The following is a 24,752-nucleotide window of genomic DNA, read 5'->3' as shown; positions in this document are numbered from 1 at the left end:
ATGAAATTCAGAATATATGCCCAACGATGAAGTTAGCTGGCCAAGTCCTCGTGCGCATTTTCACTTGTCTTAGCTAGTTCAAAAAGCAAAACTTCATCCGACAACATTTACAGTAGACATCAGGTGCTTGTTTTGCATTATTAACAACCCGATGCAGAATGAAAGAGAGCCCACTAACTTTGAAAATAACAGAAGCTTGCAACAGGAGCGGTAATGAGCAACGCCAATTTTTAGGTAAATTTCCAGCCGGACAAGCAAGCAGGGAGAAAACCAGCGTGGAATAAAGGAACACAAGAAAGTACGATGTGGTGCAAATGATATCTTTAAACAAATAGTAAACCGACCGCATTTTCAGCGGCAGCTGATGGGTATGGTCAAAGGGATCGATAGCAGCAGGAGTTATATGGATCCAGATAGAATCTAACATAATCAACCCCCCTGCGTGAGCATCGTTCGTGCGGTGCGAGCATACGAAGTATATTGGTTCTAGGCATACAAACCTACAAGTAAGTTAGGTGAAATAAGTGGAACTATGTTAAACAATTTTTCCGCTACGCAATAAAGATCTAACCCGGTTGAATGGCCAGGAGGAACTGCCAATTCATTAATTATACATTTACCAGATACGCTACACAGGATAATTTCGAACAAAGTAAATGGTTTAACATATTTATGTTGTATTTACTGCTTATACTTATTTTCTTATACGTACTGTATACATGTTTGTATGAAGTGCTTTAAATGTTTAACGACACAGTGAGCTTTTGTCCTTTGCGACGTTGACTATGGCAAAAATGTACTCGTCACGAGGGTCCTGTAATACAGACTGAATTATGTATAGCGTCTATACAGTGTCAAATATATCAAAAATCAAACGGCATTCGAAACAAGGCCAGATGTGTTTAAGTATAAACCTTACAAGGTGTCCTTGGGCTGTACAAGTGGTCCACGCTCTACAGCAAACCGACGACGGGTAAGATCCAAAAGGGAACTTGCGTAAGCACCGAATTTGTCAACCACGCGTTCGGTCATCCGTCATGCTTCAATGTGGGTCACAACCTCCCGACGAACATACGTTCCTTAGAAACGATCTTCGTTTGTCTGATAGCATTCGAATCGATCTAATATCCGCACCCTGGCGAAAAAGAACAGGTCACTTCAAACGAATGAATTACCTCACCAATCATGCGAGACTAAATAGTGCACACTTCGCCTTGATATTTCCCACATTAGACTTAAATATTACTTAATAAGCTCGTATATCCATTTGTTTTGAACGCGTCCCTTTAGGATCAGCGAAATGGCAGGCGGTACTATAGATTTTGTAATATCGGTTAACTTAAAGATGACATTTGACTAACATCGGGTCCATTGTTTAACTCGTGAGCTATTTAAATATGTATGCAGTGCTCAATGAGCGGTAGCCTTTTAGAGGGAATCTTGGCGCTGAAAGACTCAGCCGTTGCGAAACTGAACAGCTCACGGATACAGTGTCTTACTAGTTTGAGACAAGACTATTACTCTAAAAGATTCGGTGAAGATAAATGATTTTTTTCCTATCCGTCTAAGTATTTGGGAAAGCTAAACGCGTCCCCCTACATCTATTGGGCTATACCGTACCATCTTGTGTAGAGATCAAATTCATATGTGTATATTTCAACTTGGCATATTTTTGTATCAAAATATTGTGTGCGCATATTGAATTAAAACAAAAATTCTCCATAAAAGTATCGACGTCAAAAAAGCACGTACTTTATTATATAGCACTTCCGTTAACCTTATCATGTGGCTGATTAAATCCAACGCCCTCATTTTGTGGCTTGCCGACTCAAACTTCTTATCTGTTCAGCTTCGTCGAACCGTTTCCATAAGTGTCCCGCACGTCCAGAAAATGTTCAGCTTTCTGCTCAGTTGCTATCCTGAAAACATCATAGTTCGACGCCTCTGTACCCATTTTCATGCACCAGCGCATGTGTATATGTACTCTGGCAAAGGAAGTCCCTCGAACACACCTTATGTTGTTACCTAGGCCCTACGCATGGCCGGTAAATAGCGGGTATTTGCAGACAGTTGCTTTCCGCACTAAATAAACGAAGGCCGAGGTAACCGAGCTCGCAAGTGAGGCGTATTCATTTTATGGGAGAAGCTCCCCACCGAACAGTAGAGAGTTAAATAGTGAAAGAATCCCTTGCATATGAGGGAGATGAGGAGATGGCAGATTGAAGAGGGATACTACGAGCGCACACTGAACGCGCGCCTGGACGCAAAGTGCCTCCTCAGCAAGGCCAGTTTGCAATGGCGACAATCCAACGGTCCACACCACGTACTTGTAGTCTGCATGGACCTCAATATGAAGCTCTCTGTGGTACGGACTTTCGAAGCTGTTTGTGCCGATGTTGAACGGCTTTTTTGAATATGCATGAGAAGGAAGTCTGCCGACCGGCCACGAGAAGTGCGAAAACCGTGGCAAGCGACCATCAAGCTGGCCAGTCAGCTACTAAGCTTGGCGCTCCCTACAGAGTTGACGAGCTAGCGGTGCGAAAGAGATTGAAGTGCCAGAGGCATTCTGTAGCAACGGAGGGCGGGGGCATCCAGGCGGCAGCACAAACCAAACGTCCTAGCTAGCAACGAGTCGTGCTCTCAACTAGAGTGTCTAGTCGCCGAGATAGGCGATGGAGAATACAATTGCGAGAGTTAGGAAAAGAGAGAAAAGGCATTGGCCGGGTGTTCGACATCAGAGTATGAAAACTTCCACACATTGGACACAACAGGCTAAACAGACTATTATCAATATGCGGAGCACGAGGCACACGTAGGCGAAGGCGAAGTCAGAAGGGAAGATAATGAGGTGTTAGTTGCGGACCAGCACCGATGAAGCGACAGACATTCGAGTTGACGATAAACCTTTTTATCTATCTTGTGACTTTGTCGTCAAGAGAGTCCTGCGTAAATGGCACAATTTGCGTTTAACACAGAACTATTGAGTGCCATTTACTGCCAAGCGAATTTATATGTACGTATTGTGTAACCTGTGTAAACATAGCCATGAGTCATCTATGCAATAAACGATATCACTGTTTCGTTCATCAATGTCGTCGTCGTCGTCTATAGTTCTTAATTTTACAAAATAAACAAGTAACAGACTTTTTACTTTATAGGTCACTGTCATTTTCGTGGCATGAAAATGATACCGATAATCCTAAATGAATGCTAAGTTCAATAAAAGCTTCTAAATAAAGCTGAAAGAATATTCATAGATTACTGTCGATTAGATAGAGTATACATCTGGCTGTCAAGTTTCAGCCTTATCCGACGATGAGATGGCCTCAACTTAGTTCAGGTACGAGCTTTTTTCATTTTTAATTTTTAAATTCTTTGATTTCCGGCGGTTTTGCCGGCGATTTGTCACATCAAATTTTTCGGTAGTAACACACACACTAAAATTCAGATGCTTCGATACGTATTACTCTGGCTATGCAGGACGCCATAATATGCTATCGTGGTATCCACTGAACAACTTCAGGTTCCTCTGTCGTTCAGGACGCGAAAGGACCCTATTCTGTTTTCTGGTTTTCGGCTAAGAGATACGCAGCATGATGATGAATTCGCGAAAAAAATCTGCTTGGGAAAAAATGGAGAAAAACTGAGAAAGTCCTAACTACACGAGCTCATTTTGGCGGAATGCCATGAACTAGTTTCAGTTATCATGTTCACTGCCACTGTGTCTTTATGGGACATCTTGGTTGGGAGACCGGAAACAAGACTAGAAGATGTTTCGTTGAACCTCTCTCTACGTATTTCACCAACAAAAAATGACTATGTACAAATAAGCGTATTGATAAATACTAATGTTGTGCGCGCTCTAAAAGCAGATTGATGTCCGCTTAAAGTTTTACAGGAAGTGCTACAAACTATTCATACGTACGGGCGTTTATTATGCCGTTGTTGAGAGGTCTCCTTATCTTTGTAACTCTATAGGAGGCGTCTAACCAAGATCATTCGTTTACCTTTGACTAAAAATGATTGCTTTTATTTTTATCTAGGATTCAATGTTAAGTTGTTTTTCCTTAACTTGTGTTGACGACATTTAATTTTTCCGTTTCGCAGAATTTACTGCATCTAGATTGTTATTATGATGATGCCCCGAACAACAACGAAGAAAAAATGTATGAAAATAGACTACATATGTATGCGTTATGCAACGCTAGTGTGACAAAACTATTTAGTATGAGATTAGATGACCACCAAGACCAATAGTGCATGGATAATATTATTGACAACCTTTGGACACGTGTAACATTTTCTTGAGCCAAAGATCTAGGTTTCGCCTGTTGTTCCAGGCCACCTGTTCAGTTTTAGTTATAGGGATGTCGGCCTCATGTCAAAACGTAGCTTTAGATGATTTAACATCCAAATGTTGAAAAAGTATACGGCGTGTGTGCGCGTATGTAGAATTTTAGTTTTATATAGCTATATGCACCGCTGCATCTCGAGCGTATATGATGCTATTGACGTTAATTTTATAGGCGAATCAAAACAGCTCTAGAGCAGAACTCGGCCTGTTACGAATGTTTAAATGTGTGTAAAGGTAGGTCAAATTAAGGCCTCGGAATTTTGCGCTCGTTATACCAGGTTGCCTATAATGCGTCATTTGTAATTCATTTTTGACGAGTTTAATGATATAAGGCTCGATTCGAACGAAACAATATTGCCGATACATATTGGCACTACAGTGCATGCAAAGATCAGAATTCATCATAGATGACTGTTTCTACCAAAATAATGTATCATAAAGTGTACGACCTGAGTCCGGTCGAGCTGGTATTGGAAAACAGTCTGTAGATCATTATTGATTTCTCCTCTTCTCGAAGCAGGTGCAGCTCGTGGATGCGCCAGAGTTTGTACTATTCAAACGCCGACCACATACTGCATAACAGAGTCTTATGAAAAAAACATAGTAAACGAACCATAACCTCCTACCTGTGCAATTTCAATGCAGTAAAAAATTGTCTAGCTCTAATCACATCCCTTCTAGAAGGAAGACAATTTTTTTTAGTCTTTGTCCATCGATTGATTTCTTCTCATCTCTGGCCCATATAGCCATACCGTGTTGGTCTATACGGGACGACGACGTAGGTATCTTCAAAGGGTGTCCTTTTTTAGATATAAATGAATTATAATGAGCCAATTTTAGACCCCGAATAGAAAAATCGTTAATGAGAATACTGGTATGGAAAATTGTTTTCATTCCTGCTAGCTGTTTTCAGTGATGACATTGGGCAAATTTGGGTCTCTGTATGTATGTATATATATACGGCCTCACACTATGCTTACATCCGGTATAAACTCAGCGTTTCAATTGCTGTGGTAGCTGTACGACGCTTGTAGCATAAGCACACGTTTGTGGGGTATTGGAGGTAAAACTGCTTAATGTTTGCGCGTATTAGTCTTCATACACTCCCAAGGCCTATGATAGTTCTTCAATATAGTACTAACAAACAACCAATGCATAACTATTGTTGTTGTTGAACTAGTTCAAACAAGCTACCTGCAACTATCACAGCAAACTATGGAATGGAGGACCACTTATCTTCGTTCTAACGAGCTCCTGGGTGGAAGATCAATTTAGAAAATGATCCATCGTTAGAGCGAAGTGTCGCAATCAGACGAACCGATAATGTCGAAAGGTGCATTTACGACTCGAAGTGATTGTGCTGAGCTTAATTTGGCAATTCGTCAAGTTAATATCCTTCTTCCCAGTCGATTTAACTTTTGTGTCGGTTTTTGCCGTAGAGCGGGCAACATCCATAAATATAGGAATTAAAATGTATACATATGTCTTCTGATTGCGAGGTTTTTGGGAACTCACTCAGTTTTCATTGGCTTTGCGTTCTCAGTGTTTTCCAGTCGAACCAGCTATGAACCGTCGCCCCTGTCTGAATGCGAAACGTCAACAGGAGGCAAACGCAGTGGATAGAACAGGTTAACGCTGATAACCATAGAGTCGAATGCAGCGTTGTTGATTTATTTTTTCGCTATTTATAGCTTCGGCTCATTTTCTCTTTCTCGTTGTACCCACATCGTAATCTCCTTGATTGTTCTTTCTGTATGGCAATGACTGGGGTCAACGAGCCCACGCCAGAAACTAGGGAAGGGTCAGTTGATTGGAATGCCACGTGTCAAGCGTACCTAAAGATAAAAGCGCCACAAAGCATCCTGATATTTCTAAACGGGAGGGAACAGAACGATGGATCGGCATAGAGATGTAGTCGACTCTTTATAGTTGATGCCTCCAATCCTAGCAGCGAGTGGATGTTCATGCTCCTGCCTTGGTTTCTGTTTTTGCTCCGAGTTGAATAAGATTGCTTTCTTCGGTGCCTATTTGCAACGACGACTGCGGTCTAGAAATACGAAAACTGGAGCATATCAAGGGAGGAGCTACAGGAGTAAATCCGCTCTCGCAGACATTCGTACAGCTTCATCCGGCTCGATCTATTACTGACTGAGAAATGCTTTGGAAACAGCGTTCAAGTAGCACCAAAAAAAAGGCAGCAGTCTCGTATATTTTGTGAGTGCGGTGCGCGTATATGAATAGGAAAAAAAAGAGCTGAAATGTGGTCGCCGCTTGCCCGAGACTTGTGCTGAAACTCAGTCATGTCTTTCCGCCGTATCGCTTGTCTGTGTGTGTGTATCGGCGACAACAGAAGTTTTTGGAAAGAACTTATCCTATCCTTTCTGTTTCGTATCGTTGGCATGGGGTATAGCGGAAGTATGTATAAAACAGAGGAGCATGCGCCTCGGACGACCGAGGTGTGCAACCTTCAAAAAGAGGCCCTTCGCCAACTGCCTCGAGGGCGCGTGTCTGCGTTCAACGAGGTGCTCTTCTTCTGACTTAGATGAAAAGCCCACTCAAGAAAAATGGGCTACACACGAAAAGAGAAGTCATGCCATGGGTAAGTGCTTGCCACTGGCGACTTTAATAAAGACGACTTAAGATACACGTTCTAATAGAACGCGGTTAGAGGTCAATGGCTTTTGTAAAAACAAAGCCAGGCGTTCAGGATAATCGGGACTTTTACCACATTTTCGGATTTCATTTGAATTTTTTTAAAACCAGCTCTGTTGGTCCGTGTGACCAGTCAGCTGGTTATCTTCGAATAGGTTCCCTTGACCTGCTAATTCAGACCAACTTTCGTCTGGCTTATCGCATATGGTGAACACAATAGTGCAGCGCTTATCGAACAGACAGGAGAATCCTTACGGTACAGAAAAAAAGTAGTTTATTGTTGTACAAACGTTGAGAATTTCGAACTCGTTAAATATCGACGAATGTAAATATTATAGTTAGCATATAATTAACTACACTTTGAAAACGTTGACCTCACAAACAGCTGCAAAGTATCTAATTTCAAAGTCCATTTTAGCTCAGGTCTTAAGGTCTGGAACAGCTTTTTTTTAGGTTAGCTGATCGGTTTCAACAAAATTGATTTATTTAATTGCAAACAATTACTTCCTTACAATTGCATCCTGTGAAGTGCCTATACACTACAGCCTAAAATAGAAACAAAACATGATATTAGCAACGCTGTTGTTACCTAGTTGTGCTTCCTGACATCGCGGCAAGGCGAATTAACGGCCTAGTTAAGTAAAAGTACCAACGGATGATAACCACATGTAAAGGTACAACGTGAGCTGAGAGTAAATCATCGTAATGAGTTCGCGCTGTCCAGAGCGGAGGCAGTACAAGCAATTTACTCAAAAACGACCACGGCGTAAGACCGCGCCGGGTGAGCAGCGATCTCCTAATCTTTAAGCAGCAGATCAATGACCAGAAGTAAAACAAAGCTGGAAACGCTAAGCTACAGAGGCCTATTACACGATAGCTAACACTGATTCACATATTCGATCCATATATTCTTCAGACGCAAATTTTTTTTGAAAAGAAAGCCTTACACAGGTATTATTAAAAAGATTATAAAGTACTCAGCCTTTGAAAGAGACAGCTACTGGCATCTTTGTTTATGCTAGTTCTCTCACTGCTGTCTATCCGTTTGCGTTGTCGGAGATAAAAGAAAAGCAATGGCATCATTTCTACATTGAAGGTTCCCTAATCCTTACAATTACTTATAAAAAAAATATAGGTGGGGCTCTCTTCAAACATGTATCGTCCCTGCACTCCGCTGACTGTGTTGGAAGAACAGACACTCTCATGGCCAATTTCTGTCTACGACAAAAACAAAATTATAACGGAAATGAAAGATAACACCACGAATAGCATATTATTTAGAGTTTTCGCTTGTGAGACCATGAGACGACGAGCAAACGTTACGGACGGAAAAATGATCGTATGAAGTATAAAGTACTAAGAATAATCGCTGCAATAAACATCTAGACCGCTACTCTGCATTATCTAGCGTATTGCTTACGTATGTAGCACCTTCTAACCACTTGCTACTAAGGCATGTAAGTTTAATAAAACGTTCATTTTTTAGAAGAAATACTCAAGCTTTACAAGTATTTTAACGTACTCTGAAATGCGGATTAGATACGTCAAAATGTTATCTTTGTTTGCCACAGGGCTTGTTAGGTCACTTTGCTGACATAGTTGAAGCTGGTCAATTTGACGAGCTTCAACTATGTCAATTGGTTCTGGTTCGTTTGACTTAGCTTTTAGCCCACTTTCACAGACCAGTGCCATTACATTTAGCGGTGGTCAGGGGATTCGACTTTTTACCTCATTGCAGCCTAGTAGTAAGGTCTATGGGCTTCAACCCATTAGCCTGTTAGACTTGCCCTGGTGACCGTCGTTCCTAGGTTCCCTTCATTGCCCCTCTTGTAGGTTCTCGCTTTTGCTGCATTCACTCCTCAGGAGGCGTTGTGGGACGCAGATCTGCAGGTCTCGGGGCCAACCCTCACATACCCCCAAAGAGCTCCAATGTACACACTTATTAGGCCCATCCATTACAAAATCCGTGACCCGCTTTTCCAACAGGTCCAATTTTACTCTACAGCGATCTTGCTGGCTGAGTTCATTCCACTACCTAAACCCCCTCCTATAAACACCAGTTGTACCATTTACACCGTTTCTTAGTTTCGAGTTATGCCATGCTGCCTCGAACCTATCAACTTGTCGTGCATGGAACTGTCACCTATTCTAACTGATCAACTACAGCGAACTTAAGCGATTACTCAACCCCCTTTACGGTTTCGTGGCCGTGTGTCGAACGCGAAACCAGCGTATACAACAGCACAAAAACACTAATCTCAACTTCCACAGAAAATCACGTGTTACCTAAGAAAGCTATCTAGCAAAGCTATTTGCCAACTGGCTTTTATAGGCCACCCAAATCCGTCTGCACAATGATCGGCTTGTAGTATTCAGAGTCCTGATTTGACCAAACAGTTTGGTTGAGACCCGCCGCGGTGAATTCTGCAAATGATGTTTATAGGGAATCAAAGTCTTGAGGAGTTTGATAATCTGTTGTCGGTTGATTTGTGGTAGTTGATGGGTCCGAAATGCTTATTCAGGATTCAACTTGCTCAATATTGCAATAATTTTTTACTTTGATTCGAATGAAAGCTGGAAAAGTCTTGCGAAGATGTTTGAATAATACAACATGTTATATTTAGCTTCAAGCCATTTTTATTAAATATATATGCATTGATAAATCGGCTAAGATTTAGCCAACAGGGTTTAGATCAGATTCGGGAATCCCGTAAAACGACCATAAGTAAGCAAGTTGTTTCACCGTTGATTACAAGCGTTCAAAAGGACATTCAAAAAGTAACTCCAGTGTACTTTACTGTGGCTGTCTACCGATGAGGGAATAGTATAGTGTAGGTATTATTACCTGACTTGTGCTGCCCTTTCTAAGTATACTTGCGTTTTTTAAACTGCGTTAGAGCCCATGAAGGCTCAAGTCGGTACAAGTGAAATTCATAGAAAATACACGAAATAACTTGTGTCTTTTTCTGCTTTACTGGTGTTACGTTATTTCCGTTAGCAACATTCACCTTTCTTTCACAGTTCCATGGATGTTTGCGAAGGACATCAAGGTACGCGTACTGGCAGCCCAAGCCCAAATGGGGCGAAACGATATGGCGCACGAGGAAAGCTTTCTGTTATCCATTGAACGGCTGTGTAGAAACAACAGTGACAGTCGGAGTGGAACGTATTAGAAAGTAATTGAGTGCATTTTTCAACAGAAGCATCACGTCTATGTTCTTCCGTCTCCTCCTCATAGACGTGCAAGAATTACCGTTCAATAAGAGTAAGTTCAATTGAATAGATATCCCGGTGCCCTCGCATTAAGCCCCTTTTAAAAGTTCACCTGTACGCGTAACAGGACCCGCAGTTTCACCAGAACAAAGATGAAAATGGCGGAAATCCGCGAGCCGCTTCTGCGTTTATCTGCAGAAATAAGAACCGCATCAGACACGTAAGCATTCAAAGCGTAGGTATTTTGATTTCGATAGCTAAGTAGTGACCGAAACAGGGGCAAATTTCAGTGCGGAGCTTTGGATCGAGCAGCAGCGTCAGCAACGTTCAGTTGCCTCCAGTGCTTTAGTCTTTCGGCCATTCGTTGTTCTGCCTTTCGCTTTTGGTACCCCAACCATTTCGCCTTGACGGTTAAAGAGAAGTCGGGCTCTGCCAAGCTTGTCCGGCGCAAGCCATCACTAAGGGCTCGCAAGGTGTTCAGGCCGGCATTGCGTTAAAGCTGATGATGGTGATGGTGATGGAATTGGTTGTAAAGTTGAGACGGTATGTGCTGCTGCTGCTTAGCTAAGGCTGTGGAATAAGGGCCTTCGTAACGGAGTCGCAACACCGGGAAAGGACTGAAGACGGCTGCGAGCTTAAAAAGGAAGTTGAGTTTTTGAAGGCGAGGCTGCGAGCTAAACTGGCCTGGAAATAGCGTGGGCTGCACGAATCAGTAGTGGCTGTCGAATGGGTGGCCTGGATTAAGCCTGTTCGAGAAACGATTCAGGCCAAGAGGAAGAGGTTCCGACCCGTCGTCGACAAGGACCGTCGACGCTGGCCCGTTTCTGCAGAACAGGACTAGGGAATAATCCGTTATGCAGTTCGAGTGGTCGCTAAAAGCATGGCAGTGGAAGCACTTCAATTGCAGAAGGGAAGTGACTGAGTACTTGCCGAGCGGGCAGGGTGTAGCTCCAAATAATCGGCAAGAAAATGTGGCCCGTAGCATGCCGCTTATGGCTTTGTGAACCATGGACACTGCAGTAGCTTTTCCGTTGTCGTTGGAATGGGTTTTGAGAGAGTCAATAAGGGAGAAGAACCCCATGAACAACGGAGGAAAAAACCTAATAAATTTGAAAAGAAATACGACGAATTATCGCGCATCAAACTGTTACCCACATCGTAGGACGTTGAGGAGTTGCTTGAATCATATGCAATAAGAGGGGTTGCTGTTCTTTATCCTCCCAGTACTATTGGGCGGCTCGGTTTAATTGAATTTGTAGAAATTGTAATTCGTTGGCCGTCTTGAAATGCGTTCATTTGACAATTCCAATCTACGTAAGAGTACTAGAATATCTGAATCAGACTTCAGTACATCTGAACACTGGCAACGCAAAGCGAGTTTAGCATTAGCTAAACATTACTTTAAAGCATCCTCTCCCATTATTATAAATATTAAAAAATTGAATTACTAGCGCGCTCGGAAGGTCGCTTAAGAAGCGAATACGTATAACTTAAGTTACCACATCTAATTAATCGCTTATTTAAGTACATAAATGTATGTACGGTGTTCGCTATCGGTTTAGAACATTGGCTGTAGTTCGTATAGCTTAGTTATAGAGAAGTTATCATATGTAGGCAGGGCAAATGAACGAACCTAAATGGAAGGTTGTCTGCACCTTTTCGTATCAAAATTTCCATATGTAGTTTGTGAGTTAAAAGTTATCTTATGTACGTGTTCGAGGCGGACAAACCTAATTTCCCTTAACAGAGCACAGGAAATATTTGACTACCACTCATCGCTTTTAGACATTGACTGCTAGTCTAAAACGTATCCTGCCAGATGCTAACCCAAAATATGAGCTCACAGATCATTGTTTCATCTACGCGTATGCCAAGGCTAGTTTACGTGCAATGTGTATGCATGATACAAATGGTTATTTTCGCGTTTTATTTATTTATTATTATTATTAATTATATTGTAAAAATGCACAGAATGTATCCCTTTGCCATTATATCAATGAGACGCTTGTGCTATGGGGCTGATTTTAATTTTTAAGACCTTATGTTGTAAGTCCCGCACGCGAGGCAATAATAGCGAATCTCTAATTTTTGTCTTGTATGAAACTGACAGAAAGGTCTGTGATCCGTTATAGACGATTCTAATACTCTGAGGGTCTAGTTGCTTCACCCTACCCTACTTCACCTCCCTCTCATCCTTTCATCAAAAGCGTGCGGCGAGTAACAACGATATTTTACAGTCGTAATACGTAACGTTTATATAAAAGGATAGATAAATTTCTAATCACGACAAGCAAATATAACGAGGATTCACTTACCTACTTCTGCTGGTTAGAGAGATGTGTGCAATTAGAAAATACACAATTGTTAATTTTCCGCCATACACCTGTCGGTCACTTGATTTATTTACATATTCTTTGGGCTTAAACTTTCGTCGTTTTGTGACAAGTCGATTTTACGTCTCTCTGCTTCACCGTATTCTTACTGATTTTTTCATATTTATTTCCACTTTTCACTTGGCTCCTATTCCATGTCTCTCAAGACCTCGGGTCTATCTCTATATCGTTTTCAATATCTATTCTCTTTTATTCTATACAAAATGTGTGTCTTTATGTTTTTCAGTGTATTTGTGCCTAAATCCGTATGCCCCTGTTCGATTATGTTTTTTTCGTCCCGCTCATTTCGTCTGCTAGTGTTTGAGATCTCTAATACGTTCAGATATCGTACGATATATATATACAATATGTACGTACGTTATTATTTGCGTTACCTTTGTTTATATCGTTTACATTATAGTTCTTTGCCTCGTCCCGTCGTTGGTTGGCTTACACCATATCATATAGTTATGATCACATATCATTTCGTGTGTGCCGCAAAAGGCCGCGTCGTGTATTGTATAGTGCTGTTCATCGTTTTTCTTCGTAGTAGTTCTTCTGTTAATTTTGATTCTATCAATGTGTTTGTGTGTACGTGGCCTTCGATGTGTACATGTATCCATTGGTTGTTGATGGGTGCTGGCCTGCCCTGTTATTTATGTTAAATTTTATTTATATGTTTTGTACATTTGCGCTAATAATAAAAGTAATGTATGTACCAGGATATATTTATTAATGGGGGATCTCTAGAAATGCACTATTGCTTCGTCCATATGAGTGACGTCGCTCTAGCAGTCTACACAGCTAATAAATCAATTGACTCCATATTAAAAGTTCTATTTAATCTCTTGTTTTTTTAAGTTCGCTCACGTTTGGTATCTCTCGCTCCATTACCATTGTGCCTATATCCATTTAAGGCCTGGGACTATTATAGATGATACAGATAAAAAATTATGGGGCTAGTTTAAAGTGGCCAAAGAACAGAACGTTCAAAATGCGCAGCCTATGTCAGTTAGGTGGAAATGAAGGTCTCCCAAAAACATGTATGATACGATTCATATATAGATCAAAGCTTTTTTCTGTGAATTTATCGGCTATACTTCCAGTTGAATTGAATAAATAGCTCAATGATTTCCGGTCGACATATATACAAATGATCCAAAATGTCTGTGTGCCGTACAAAACGAACGGGTGATGGCGCGATTCAGAACCAAAACTCTATTAAGGGAACTCATTATGCTCTGTGTGTGCAATAAGTGTGCATCCTACCTAAACTTGAATTGTTAAAACTTCAAATACAGTACAAGGTCACGAATGGACGAACTAGCACAAAGTTAACACGAGCTCGTGTTGCTAAACACATTGCGTAGAATATATATTACGTAAAATTATGCAATGGCCATATATATATATATATGGTCGGTCGACTCAAAGACGTTTAACCGTTCTCAATTGATTTTGCTATAGCTTGTCATACTCGGTAAGCTGGTATGTTACGGTGCGTGGGGTCCATGAAGGCATGGCGTTGTCGAAACTGACCATTTCAAAGAATAGGCATTTAGCCTAAATACGTTGAATCATGGGACAAAAATAGGATTCATTTTCAAATAATAATAATGTAAACAACTGAATTGCTAGTCACCTAGATCTAGGTTTGTAGAGTTTAACAAATGCTACAAATAGAATAAACCATAATCATGTCGCGTGTTTACATTCAACATGCTATTCTACATGTGTTCTAGCTAAAAATAAAAAACACACGTATTCCGGCCTTTACCATCTAGAAAAGGCTTGCAGCCTCCAGATAATATATAATGAGAACGACAACGTAATGTTGGTTCTCGTGTATTATTCAGTTAGATCAAATTGGTCCTCACCGCATCACTGGCAACTGTAATGGTTTTTTTTTAAATGGGGCGGTGTAGTAACCCAAACATGTGTCGGCCCAAGCAAAAGAAGAAGACGACTTAACCCAATGTCTCCACAATACCAAAGCAAACAATGAAACTTGTTGGTTGGACCTCTCATTGTAAATTTCTTTTGCCCAAAGATTATCAGTACTTGCAGTTACAGAGTAAACAATAAGCTGTCGTTCCGGTTTCTAAGCATGTTTTTAACCAGTGAAGAAATGATCTCCTCTTAATGTTGTTTTCATTGCTTCTCTAAAATTACATATAAACTTGAAATGTTTTAGATTGACTTTCCTCCTCCTTTCAGCGTCTCCCCTACCTTTGGAGAGACATTTGATATTATTGTCCTTCTATTGTATTGTTACATGTATAATCTTTTTCTAATTATTCTTTGTTCAGCATTAATTATACTTTATCTACAATAATATTGATAACTCTCTTTGTATCGCGACTAGTTATTGGCGTTGCATAGAGTCTCCTACAGCGTGTTGCATTGCTCCTGCTCTACCCTTTTCCTCCATTGAATACAATAGGTATATTTTTATCGGGGTGTAAGCGTGTGTAGGGACATTGTACACTGGGTTATCATTGGCAATAATAATTATTGTTATTACTATCATTCGTCTCAAGGAAATCTGTGATAGCTTTTAACTTTTATTTACTTACGGACTCTTATTCATATCGTTCCGCTCTCTCACTTTCTCTCCCTTCTAGCTGGTCAGCTCATTCGTTGTGAGTACCCATTCACCCTGTGAAATCGTCCTTTTTACATGATGAAGCACTGTTACATATAAATGAATCTCGTCGGTAGTTTTTATTACACGAGGCATTTGATGATCGTCTCATCGCCGACATGCTCGTTGCGAAACAACGAAAGTGGGGACTTAACGTTGAATGCTGCGACAGGAAATTTACCCTCAGTATTACATGCGGATTCTCGCAAAAACCCTTCACATTAGTGAGTTTCTTGTTTTTCACACGGCTTCTTAATAAATGCTCAATAAGAGGCAAATATGAGCGACTGAACAGAAACGCCTGCTTTCTGACATGTTGTAGAGAACTGGAGTGAGCACAGGAACGGTCTAGATTAGGTTTCTGCGCAGATTATCAGGTGAAACACATCGAGAACACGGATTAAGCAAGCGAGCTACCCTGAAGAGGCTGTCCAGCTGATTATACTGCAACAATACAATTACACTATGTGGCCACTCTTTCAGTGACTCGTAAGTGTTTCCCTTTCAGGGGGTTCTACGAGATTTTTTTGCGGCAAGAATTTAGGTAGAAGTTAACACCAAGCCTAATGGTTATGGTACTATTAAAATGTATGCCGCCTATCGAGAAAACAATATATATGTATTCTAAGAACCAATCGAGGTTTTTGGATTTTTCCCACATGCCCGCTTTCGTAGTAAGCAACGCCTGATTGATTACCATCCGCACGTCAAATACAAGTATTGTCAATTGGTAATGCCTTGACAAACCACAAATATATACTACCCTAAGGCTATATAGTTAAATCCCGTTATATTACTGTACATTCTCATAGGCGTTACGTGTCCTTTAAACGGACGCAAGCAGGCGAAAGTCAACGAATCGTGATCGAGAATCAATATTTTCGTCCCTCATTTTCGTCAATAAAAGGCTCATCACATGATGTTTAATTACACTTTTGAAATTACCGCCGCCCGTTAATTCAAAGACGGGACGCTTGCTGTGTCTTTGGTATCAGATCAAGATGGCGAATCAGGGGCAGCGTTCCACCACAACGATGTGATGACAGCGGTGGCCTACCTTCTCTCATTATTAAACAGTTCCAATAATGTTCAGATTAGTCGTATTACTTTAAAGCGGGATCACTGCCCATGTCTATCGATTAATTGCTTTGGCTCATCTTTCGTGTGTGTTATCATCGGCTTTAATTTCATTCACTTCTATCATTTTAGGCAAGTCGTTGTTATAAAACCAATGACAGCACAATAGGCGGGAAGACCTTGAACAGTCGTGGGTGGGAAGGCGCCGACCGATTTTCCCGTAGTTACTAATTAATAGTAATTCAATAGCTTATATTCCCTGTCTTAGCGGTTTTTATATTTCTATATATGTTTATGTGTATGCTTTTCGTGTACGTGCTCGGTAGAACGTCTCGTAGGCCACACTGCACTATTATCATTATCTCTTTCAGATTTTTTTTCCCATATTAACAGCACCCGCCATCATCTCTGCCGATCGCGGTCATATCATGCAGATTCATCAAACTTTTCCATGCATCCCCTTGTCGCTCTTATTCACCAAGTTATTAAGGTAGTGGTACTCGTTTGATGTCACTGTTTTGGCATGAAGTTGTAGCATATAGTTACAATAATACTGTTACACGTTCTGTCTAACTTGGATTCATTGGCGTCAAAATGTGTCGTCGGAGAACTGAAATACAACGAACGTTTAGAGGAACGCCATTTGTTTGGGCTGGAGGTATGCGTTATATATGGCTATCTATTAATAAATAACAGCATTATTCTGTTCGCGAGCATGACTGTAGGCCTGCAAATAAGCAACGGGTGGGTTAATCTAGATGTGGGTCTAGGAACTATTTCGCGTCGATTTGGCTAATCTCTTACTTTTGACGTGTGACTTTTGGTGCAAGTTCATTTGGGTTTCGATTACACGCACGGCGCCCATTTACATGCACCCACTGCAGAGGGCAAAGAAGTTTCACCAAGCAGCCCCGCCCTTATGGATGTCTCGCCTTTGTTTTCATTACATCAGCTTTCTTCATCCGACAAGGCGGCCACGGGTTCTGCCGAAGTCGTGAAGCAAAAGTCGGATGACATAAAACATAGAAAACAAGGAAAAAAATCATTTCAGTTAGATTGAAGAGTCGCTCCTATTTCTTTCAATAGGAATTTCCTCTTCAAATCTATAATATGACGAGATTTTTGGAGCTTAATAGGGGCTGGAAGGATGAAAGCGGAGTTCGTCGATGGCAGTGGAACCACTACCGATGAGACACCTCAAGGCCCCATGAAACGCACCCGGCCGCTTTGAGCTTTTCGAGATTCTTAATTTTCCTTTTGGCGACTCCATGCCTCCAGTCATACATTCATAGCAGTTGCTTTCTTGTCGGTAGCTGATGTAAGAGTTCACTTTTTAGCCGAACCTCTCATCATTGTTGTCGGGATCAGCGTAAATTGGAGACATCGGCGGCTGCGGGGCTGGAGCACTTGGCTATAGGTAGATCTTCTTTACCTACAATGGAGATTCAAAAATTGCAGACAAAATTTTGCCTGATCAAATTGCATAAACGTTTGGGAACAACAGAAAAATATAACAAAAACTTTCAGCATTTGTTTTAATGATGTTTTACTTTTGAGGGTAACAGCATGATCGCGGTGCAATCGTGGATTTTTATTTTCTGAACCGTTTTTTGATGATATGCAGAGCTTGGTTTGTTAATTCAAAAACTACCGCCCAAACATTTGTTTCCCAATTCAGTCCCGAAGTATATGAATAAGCTCCATTCTACGAGAAAAAATACTGAATGTTAACGAATAGCGGAGCTAAGTAAAATGTTACAGGTGCGTTCCGTAGGACGCAAATGGCTTCTATCAACAACTTTTGCGTATATCTTCTTAATTCTAGTTACAAGGTACGACCACGTTCTTCCCGCAGGGTAGCTTTGCTTTTCACTGGCAGTATTAGGCTAACTTACAATCGGTAAAATACTCGAGTGGATTCTCGAAGATCCCATCGATTGCAGCCATCATTACTCCCAGACCATGACTATAAAAAGATGCAATGAACATACTCGGCTCGACTTCATGAGTTCACACCTTTCTTCGGCTTAGCGTTCTTGTGTTCTATACTCTTGGAAATGGCCTAAAGCAAGCTTGTGATACAATTCAAAACGTCAGCAAACTCGTAAGAGTCTCCTCGGGCATTTAAGAAACAAATGCCATATATTATATATATGTGCCAGTAAATCATCTTTGTTTCTAGTCAGTTGATGCTACGTACTATATTCGCTAAATGCTTATGTCCGGGAGTCCATATTTGGTTTCCTGCATTATCATTATTTTACCTGTACAAAAAAATTACTACGTCTGAACGTCCGCTATTGTGACACACAAAGATTAAGCTTAGCAGATCTATTCTCACTGCTTAATTTGCTTAGACCTATGGCGTATAAATGGTTATTACGTTACACTCACAATACCTATTGCTCACACGTAAAGAGTAATGAAACTTTGAAAAAAGGATCCATGCCTAACCAGCTATAATAACCTTCGTACCTTCTGAAGGGTGGTGGTCTTGTTGTTGTCTAGAGTGCCTATGTTGTTCATCGCCATCGGGCTGTTGGCAAGGTTCGCGGAGGGATGATTTGATAAATGATTTGTAGGTTTTCCATTCTTATTGAGAACGAGATTGATCGGCCGAGGACCACCGACGTTCATTCCGGGCGGGAGAGCGTAAGTTGGCTCATAATGACCTCCACCGTAGCCGACTCCAAGATCGGGTCCCATTAATCCACCCATACGGTTTATGTCCACATACCTAATAGGAAAAAAGTATACGAGAAAATATCAGTGGCGTGACTAATATTGTATGACATAAGATCTGCCTGCACAATATTCGAAGCTACATTAAAGACATAAAGCGCATCGTTTAGCATACCTCTATTTGCTTTATGTGTTCCGATAGTCTCTGAGCAGTTTTCACTCCGCATCCGTGAATAAAGGTGCGTCGAAACGTTGATTCAATACTAGAAAAATCAAATAATATCTATGCGTATATTACAATATTATATTGTCAGCAGAATTTGAGAATTACCTCGTGTAGTCCTCCGGTCCGGAATCCACGTCTATGTCGTTTTTCCACCTCCTGGCAAATATATAGCCGCTAATGAAGCCTACTACAAGAGACGTGACTATCGAAGTTGTGATAGCTATGGCCAGCGTTTCGACAGAGTATACGTTTGCAGACGTGAAAAATGTCCCAGGAATGACGTTCGGCCCATCCGGGTGATGGTCAAGACCAGGAAGATCAGGCGAAGACGACGACCTTGGGTCATCGACGATAGCGCCGGAGTTTGGATGAGGCCGCGCTACCAGACCAGTGGATGTCGTCAAAGTAAACAATTTCAAGCAAGTTAATTGGCTTGTAAATGACAGCTCATACGAACCTACAACCTTAACTTGTACATGTAGATCGTGGATTAGTTGACGACAGATTTAAAAGGTTGACGCGTCAAGTTTAAATTGCGAAAGGAAACTCACCAACCTCAAAACTAGCATACGTCACATACTAGAGATGTTTACAAAACTAGAAATAAGACAGAAACGTGAACTGAATCATAGAATCAAAATGGAAATCGTGTAAGCAATCAAACGTTCCTGTTAAGATTAAGGACAACAGGGAAGAGAAATCGCGAACCGTTAATAGTAGCATGCGAAACTGAAGAGGCCCTGGTATTGGTAGGATTCAGGATGTAGTCACAGGGTTTACAAGGTAGTGCAGCCAAGGAGATGTTCCTATTAGAGGAGACGGAAACTGCTAATTTAGGATCGTGCGTCGATGGATCTATGAGACGCAGTTGAAAACGCGCAGTTGGATCCAGAAGCGTAAGCCGATTGTGGGACACTGCTTCAAATGTATCACCTTTTAACGCTTCGTCCGCTGGGGAATAATGCGTACATAGACATGATTACAGGTCACATGCATAACGTCACGAAGAACAAAATATAGAAATCGGAACAGCATGAGGAGCATAGCAAAGACCATAAACCCGCTAGACGAACAGGGTACAGATAACAAAGATGTAAAACAAGGCAAAATACATTCGACAAAAGCGTACTCTACAATTGGTTACACAATCATTTTCGGCCAGAACCAAATACATTGTTTCAGTGATAAATTTATAAACGAAATATGTGTAATATGTCGCTCGAATCGAGTGCTTAACCTCAAAAATCACCCATGGAAACCCAACCGACCCACAAACGCTCGCACACGTTTTTCTTTGACAGCAACTGCAAGAGCTGTTATTACGACGACGACGACGACGACTTACAGTTCGCTCCGCATCGCTCATCCCAGCCATGCTCAATGCTTTGAACGCTGGAGTGACGGTCCCTTCGCCAGTTGTGAGTGCACTTGCGCTCGTCGAGACTCCACGCGCAGTAGGGATCTTGCAAGCGGACGCAGTCACCGCAATTCTGGGCACGCTGGCAATGGAACAGAGGCACTCCCTGGATTTCACTATTGCTCACCACAATAAGTTTCTGCTCGTAGGGCGAGCGCTGGACGACGAGGTTGGTAACAGCCACGGGGCCGGAATGAGCTGCCGAAGAAGATCCACCCGACCCCGATGATGGTCCGGGATCCCCCGGTCGTCCAAACACGTAGACGTCTTCAACAATGACCGGTTCGGCCGTATGACTATTGTCACTTGCGGCCTCTGTCAGTGAGGCAATGTTAATCACCTTGAGAACATGGCCGTGATCGGTGCCAATGAACAGCACATCGTACATCTTGCCACTAACAGCTTCGACTTGAGGGTCGACCGCAATATATGTATAGCGATAACTGAAACCGGTGTGTACGACGACCGGCCTGCCCAGATATGCCGGTACCGCTTGATCCATCAGCGGGTGATTGGTGATGAAGTTCAGCGTGACATCGGGCAGGGATTTGCTATTGTTGACGCACTGACCAGGTCGTGGTTCGGGCACCTTCGAATTGATGACTGGAAGCCAATTCGAGTTTTTGTCCTCTTGACCCTTGAACGAGCCATGGAAGGCGGTGTCGATATCGTCGAGACGAAACGCGCACACAGCCGAACCGGAGATGGAGTTGGCACCCGTCGTTAACACAGAGTAGATGAGACGAGCGCGCTCGCCGCGATACGAACCCTCCACAATAGGACTGGTCGACTGGAGCTCGTTAAAGTAAAATGGCATATCCCCGGGAATCGAACAGTTGAGACGGGCCTTCAGGAACGACGTGAAGCGTTCCTTAAATTTGTGCGGCCCCCCCTGATCATTTGTGCAAACGCGCGCCACCCGCGAATACACGGCTTTGCCACAGTTGATATATTCGACCGCGCTCTCCCGGAAGAAGAAGTACACGAAGCCGCCAAGATGCATGGATGAAACGAACTGAGGTGCTGTGAACGTCAGGAAAATGAGAATGAAGTTATTGTTGGTCCTTAATGTACCTACTGTACTGATGTTAACTATAGCAGTTATCGCTACTGCATCAGAGAAGTAGGCTGAGCCTCCCTAACGAAACGCGTCTGAGCAATGCGTACAAATGTTCTATACGGTAAACGCGTTCCTGTTCTGTGCAAAGTACAATTGTACCAAACTATAAAGGAAAGATAGTCAATGCAACTTGCGTCCAATTTTCGATATTATACTGACCATTTAGATGCTTGAGATCAAATTGTTCTGTACGCAATGGCTTGCGATAAATGAGCGGATCAGCACCCGAAAATTGTCCAACTGTGCCCGCATAAAGGTCGCCATCTGAAAGAGTGTGTGTAAACGTTCGGACAAATATGGCGCAGTTAGCCTGAAACACGTGGTTGGCTATAGTCAAACCTATTCAACATTGGAATCTACAGGCAGACCTCTCGAGCAATTTCGCGCTTCGAGCGTTACGTACAGAGACGAGGCTATCCAATAACAAGAAAAGAGATCGTGCAGGGTCCGAGTCTCACATGCTCCGCTCATACAGTTTGCGATCATTTTTTAAACCGGTATTTTCTAGGAACTGTAACAATTTCTATTGACCACCCCCACACCCCTGCAAAATTGACTATTTATATTATTTGTAGGTCAAAGAAAAACGGTTGTCGGATGACCAGAATGTGACATACAACTTTTGTTCGATTTCGGTTTTTTTATATTGAGAATCTAACAGACACACATACAAGCGTACTTATTGCCAGATATAGTATGCGTTCTCCACATTCGTCAGTCAACCTGCAGTCGCCTCGCAAAACAAGTTATAAAACGAAGAAGCTTTTCCAAGTATCTTTAACTCATTATTATAAGTTAACCAGTAATGCATACTACCGTCAACCACACGTTTCCCTGTGCGTATATACTTCCCACACGGGCACCGCTTTGTTGAACGAAAATATCGCTATATTTATGAAGTATCCTCTGTTTAAACAGATAATTTCATCAACGACGTTAGAACTTGGCTTTAGATAAGGCTCGCATTGCGTTGGCCGCCAACCTGTCTACAGCACCGCTTAACGGCAGCTCAGCATAATGAAAACGTCAGACGACTTCCGTTCGAACTTCAGCAGAAAATCGGTTAATTCAAAGTGACTTTACATGCATTTGGTACGTAACGTTCTTTCGAACTTGGATCCATAAGCACCGCGTTGGCTATTTTCGTAGCCATCATCGGAGCCTCATGCAGCAGCACTGAATTTAATAGCAGACGGAAAATCGTGCGGTATTCAGTCCTTCCCATTTACCTGTTCGATATCCCAAGGGCGCTATTCCGTTGGCAGCGGGAAAAAGTTATTAACGAAGTTCGTTAGACAGCCAAACAATTATAACGAAGTTGATTTGCTAACGATCACCATCAGACATTACGTCTACAACATCTACGAACTTGATTGCAGTGTTATCATATGACGCACGGCACAAGCCTTATAAATTGACATATTACCAATAATAAAATACGGCCATAGAACTGATTCTGACAGTAACGGTCTGACTAACAGATGGTATTACCTACAGTTCCGATTTATGCATGGCCGAAGCAATTTACTTTCTCATATATATATATGTACATATATTCGTACCGGCAAATGTAAACGTCGAGTTGTGATTAGGGTCATATGGACAGAGACCCTCGCCGGGCTTTTCGTCGGTCAGACTGAACTCTCTATCAGGTGAACGCTGATTTTTGCCCTTGTGATCGGACGCCGAAGATCCGGACGGCGGTGGCCCGCTAGGTAACAGCGCATAGTCACGGCACCTAGGTTTGTATGCGTTTGTTCCGCACACGAGGACACGATCATGGGCCTTCTTGGCAATGACCCGAATATAGTTGTGACAGGCTGCCTCACTTTTACCTTTCAATATGCACATCTTGACATCGGAGTCCGACGGACGCCACTCAAGGCGACGACGAACCGATAACGTGGCCGCCGACACATTGTAAACCATATTTCTGAAACCATTAAGAGGTTGCACAACGATCCCTGTTCAGGTAGACGTTTATTTTCTTTTTATTTAAACCACTATTTTTCACCTAGTTCGAAAAATACATAACGAAACACCTAGGACTGAAGCAATGAACTGCTTCCCCCCAAAAACCAAATAGGTTGACTAAGCCTGTATTGATTGCTTAAGAAATTTGTGTTTAGCACGATGTATCGATATCTGAAATAGCTTGTGACAGCCATTGACAAAAAAAAACACAGTCCATTAGTGACTATCCATAATATTCTATTGCCTAGATGAAAGGTAGGACTTACTTGGCGCCGATAAGTAGAAAGTCTCCATCATGGTCCAATAAACGGAAGTGGTCATTTTCTTGTTCACTCCGAAATCGTACCACACGATCGACCGCTAAAATCCAACAAAAACAAAAGTCTATTAATTGTTAGCACTTGATAGCTATTGCTCATGTGTGCCCGAGTATTGAAAGCTTACCAGCAACCACTACCGTTATTTACTATGTTGGATTATCACTTTGCAATGGCACGTACCGAAATACCCTTGTGTTCTAATAGGACACAAGATAACAGACAGGATTTTTTCGAGCCGGCTGACTATGTGTAATCGGCGATATTTCTGCATTGAATTATTCCTTAGATAGTTGGTATGTAAGTTTAGGCATTGTTAATAAAAACATAAAATAGACTTCACGTCATTGTTTGTATCCCACCCTTTGGAGTTTTCCAACAGCGGCGAAGCATTGTACAGTACCAGCAAACAATGACGAGGTAGCAGTGATTTGTAGATGTGAAGCACGACAATCCGTTTCGATCATGTTATTCTCGTGCACAGGCCAAAGTTCACCGTGAACCAATGTACCTAGTGCACAAATAACTTAATGAACTGGTAGAAAATAGATAAGTATAAGTAAACTTTTTGGGGGACGAATAAAAAAACACTATTTGCTTGGTTCCTGTGTTGACGCGATTTGTTCTCCATTGCATTTTACCCTTATATGAACAAAGTGACTAATCGAGTTGAAACGATGGCATAGATGTTAAAATCAGACCTA

General features: G+C 41.8%; 1 protein-coding gene across 5 annotated transcripts in view; it reads right to left on the bottom strand.

The window, feature by feature from the left end:
- The window catches only part of LOC111268553 (semaphorin-1A), a 142,077-nt gene that overhangs the window by 16,224 nt on the left and 101,101 nt on the right, over window positions 1-24,752 (bottom strand). For 2 of the 5 annotated variants that reach the window (XR_015314274.1, XR_015314273.1), the window contains exons 4-11: window positions 23,998-24,091; window positions 23,320-23,690; window positions 21,917-22,021; window positions 20,566-21,660; window positions 19,326-19,599; window positions 18,788-19,049; window positions 17,531-17,744; window positions 17,117-17,295 (exon numbers count right to left, since the gene is read on the bottom strand). Coding sequence is in view for 1 of the 5 variants with exons in the window: in XM_086971735.1 (XP_086827861.1) it covers window positions 17,724-17,744; window positions 18,788-19,049; window positions 19,326-19,599; window positions 20,566-21,660; window positions 21,917-22,021; window positions 23,320-23,690; window positions 23,998-24,091 (2,222 nt within the window). In the remaining 4 variants the exon portion in view is untranslated. Of the gene's footprint in view, window positions 1-12,580; window positions 17,745-18,787; window positions 19,050-19,325; window positions 19,600-20,565; window positions 21,661-21,916; window positions 22,022-23,319; window positions 23,691-23,997; window positions 24,092-24,752 lie in introns of those variants that run through there. The other 3 variants (XR_015314272.1, XR_015314271.1, XM_086971735.1) reach the window with 3 other exon arrangements.

Source organism: Varroa jacobsoni, unplaced genomic scaffold (genome assembly GCF_002532875.2).
Source record: "Varroa jacobsoni isolate VJ856 unplaced genomic scaffold, vjacob_1.0 scaffold_1299, whole genome shotgun sequence".
Classification (NCBI taxonomy): domain Eukaryota; kingdom Metazoa; phylum Arthropoda; class Arachnida; order Mesostigmata; family Varroidae; genus Varroa; species Varroa jacobsoni.
The sequence above is the reverse complement of the archived record's forward strand: the minus strand, read 5'-3'. Positions and strand labels throughout refer to the sequence as shown.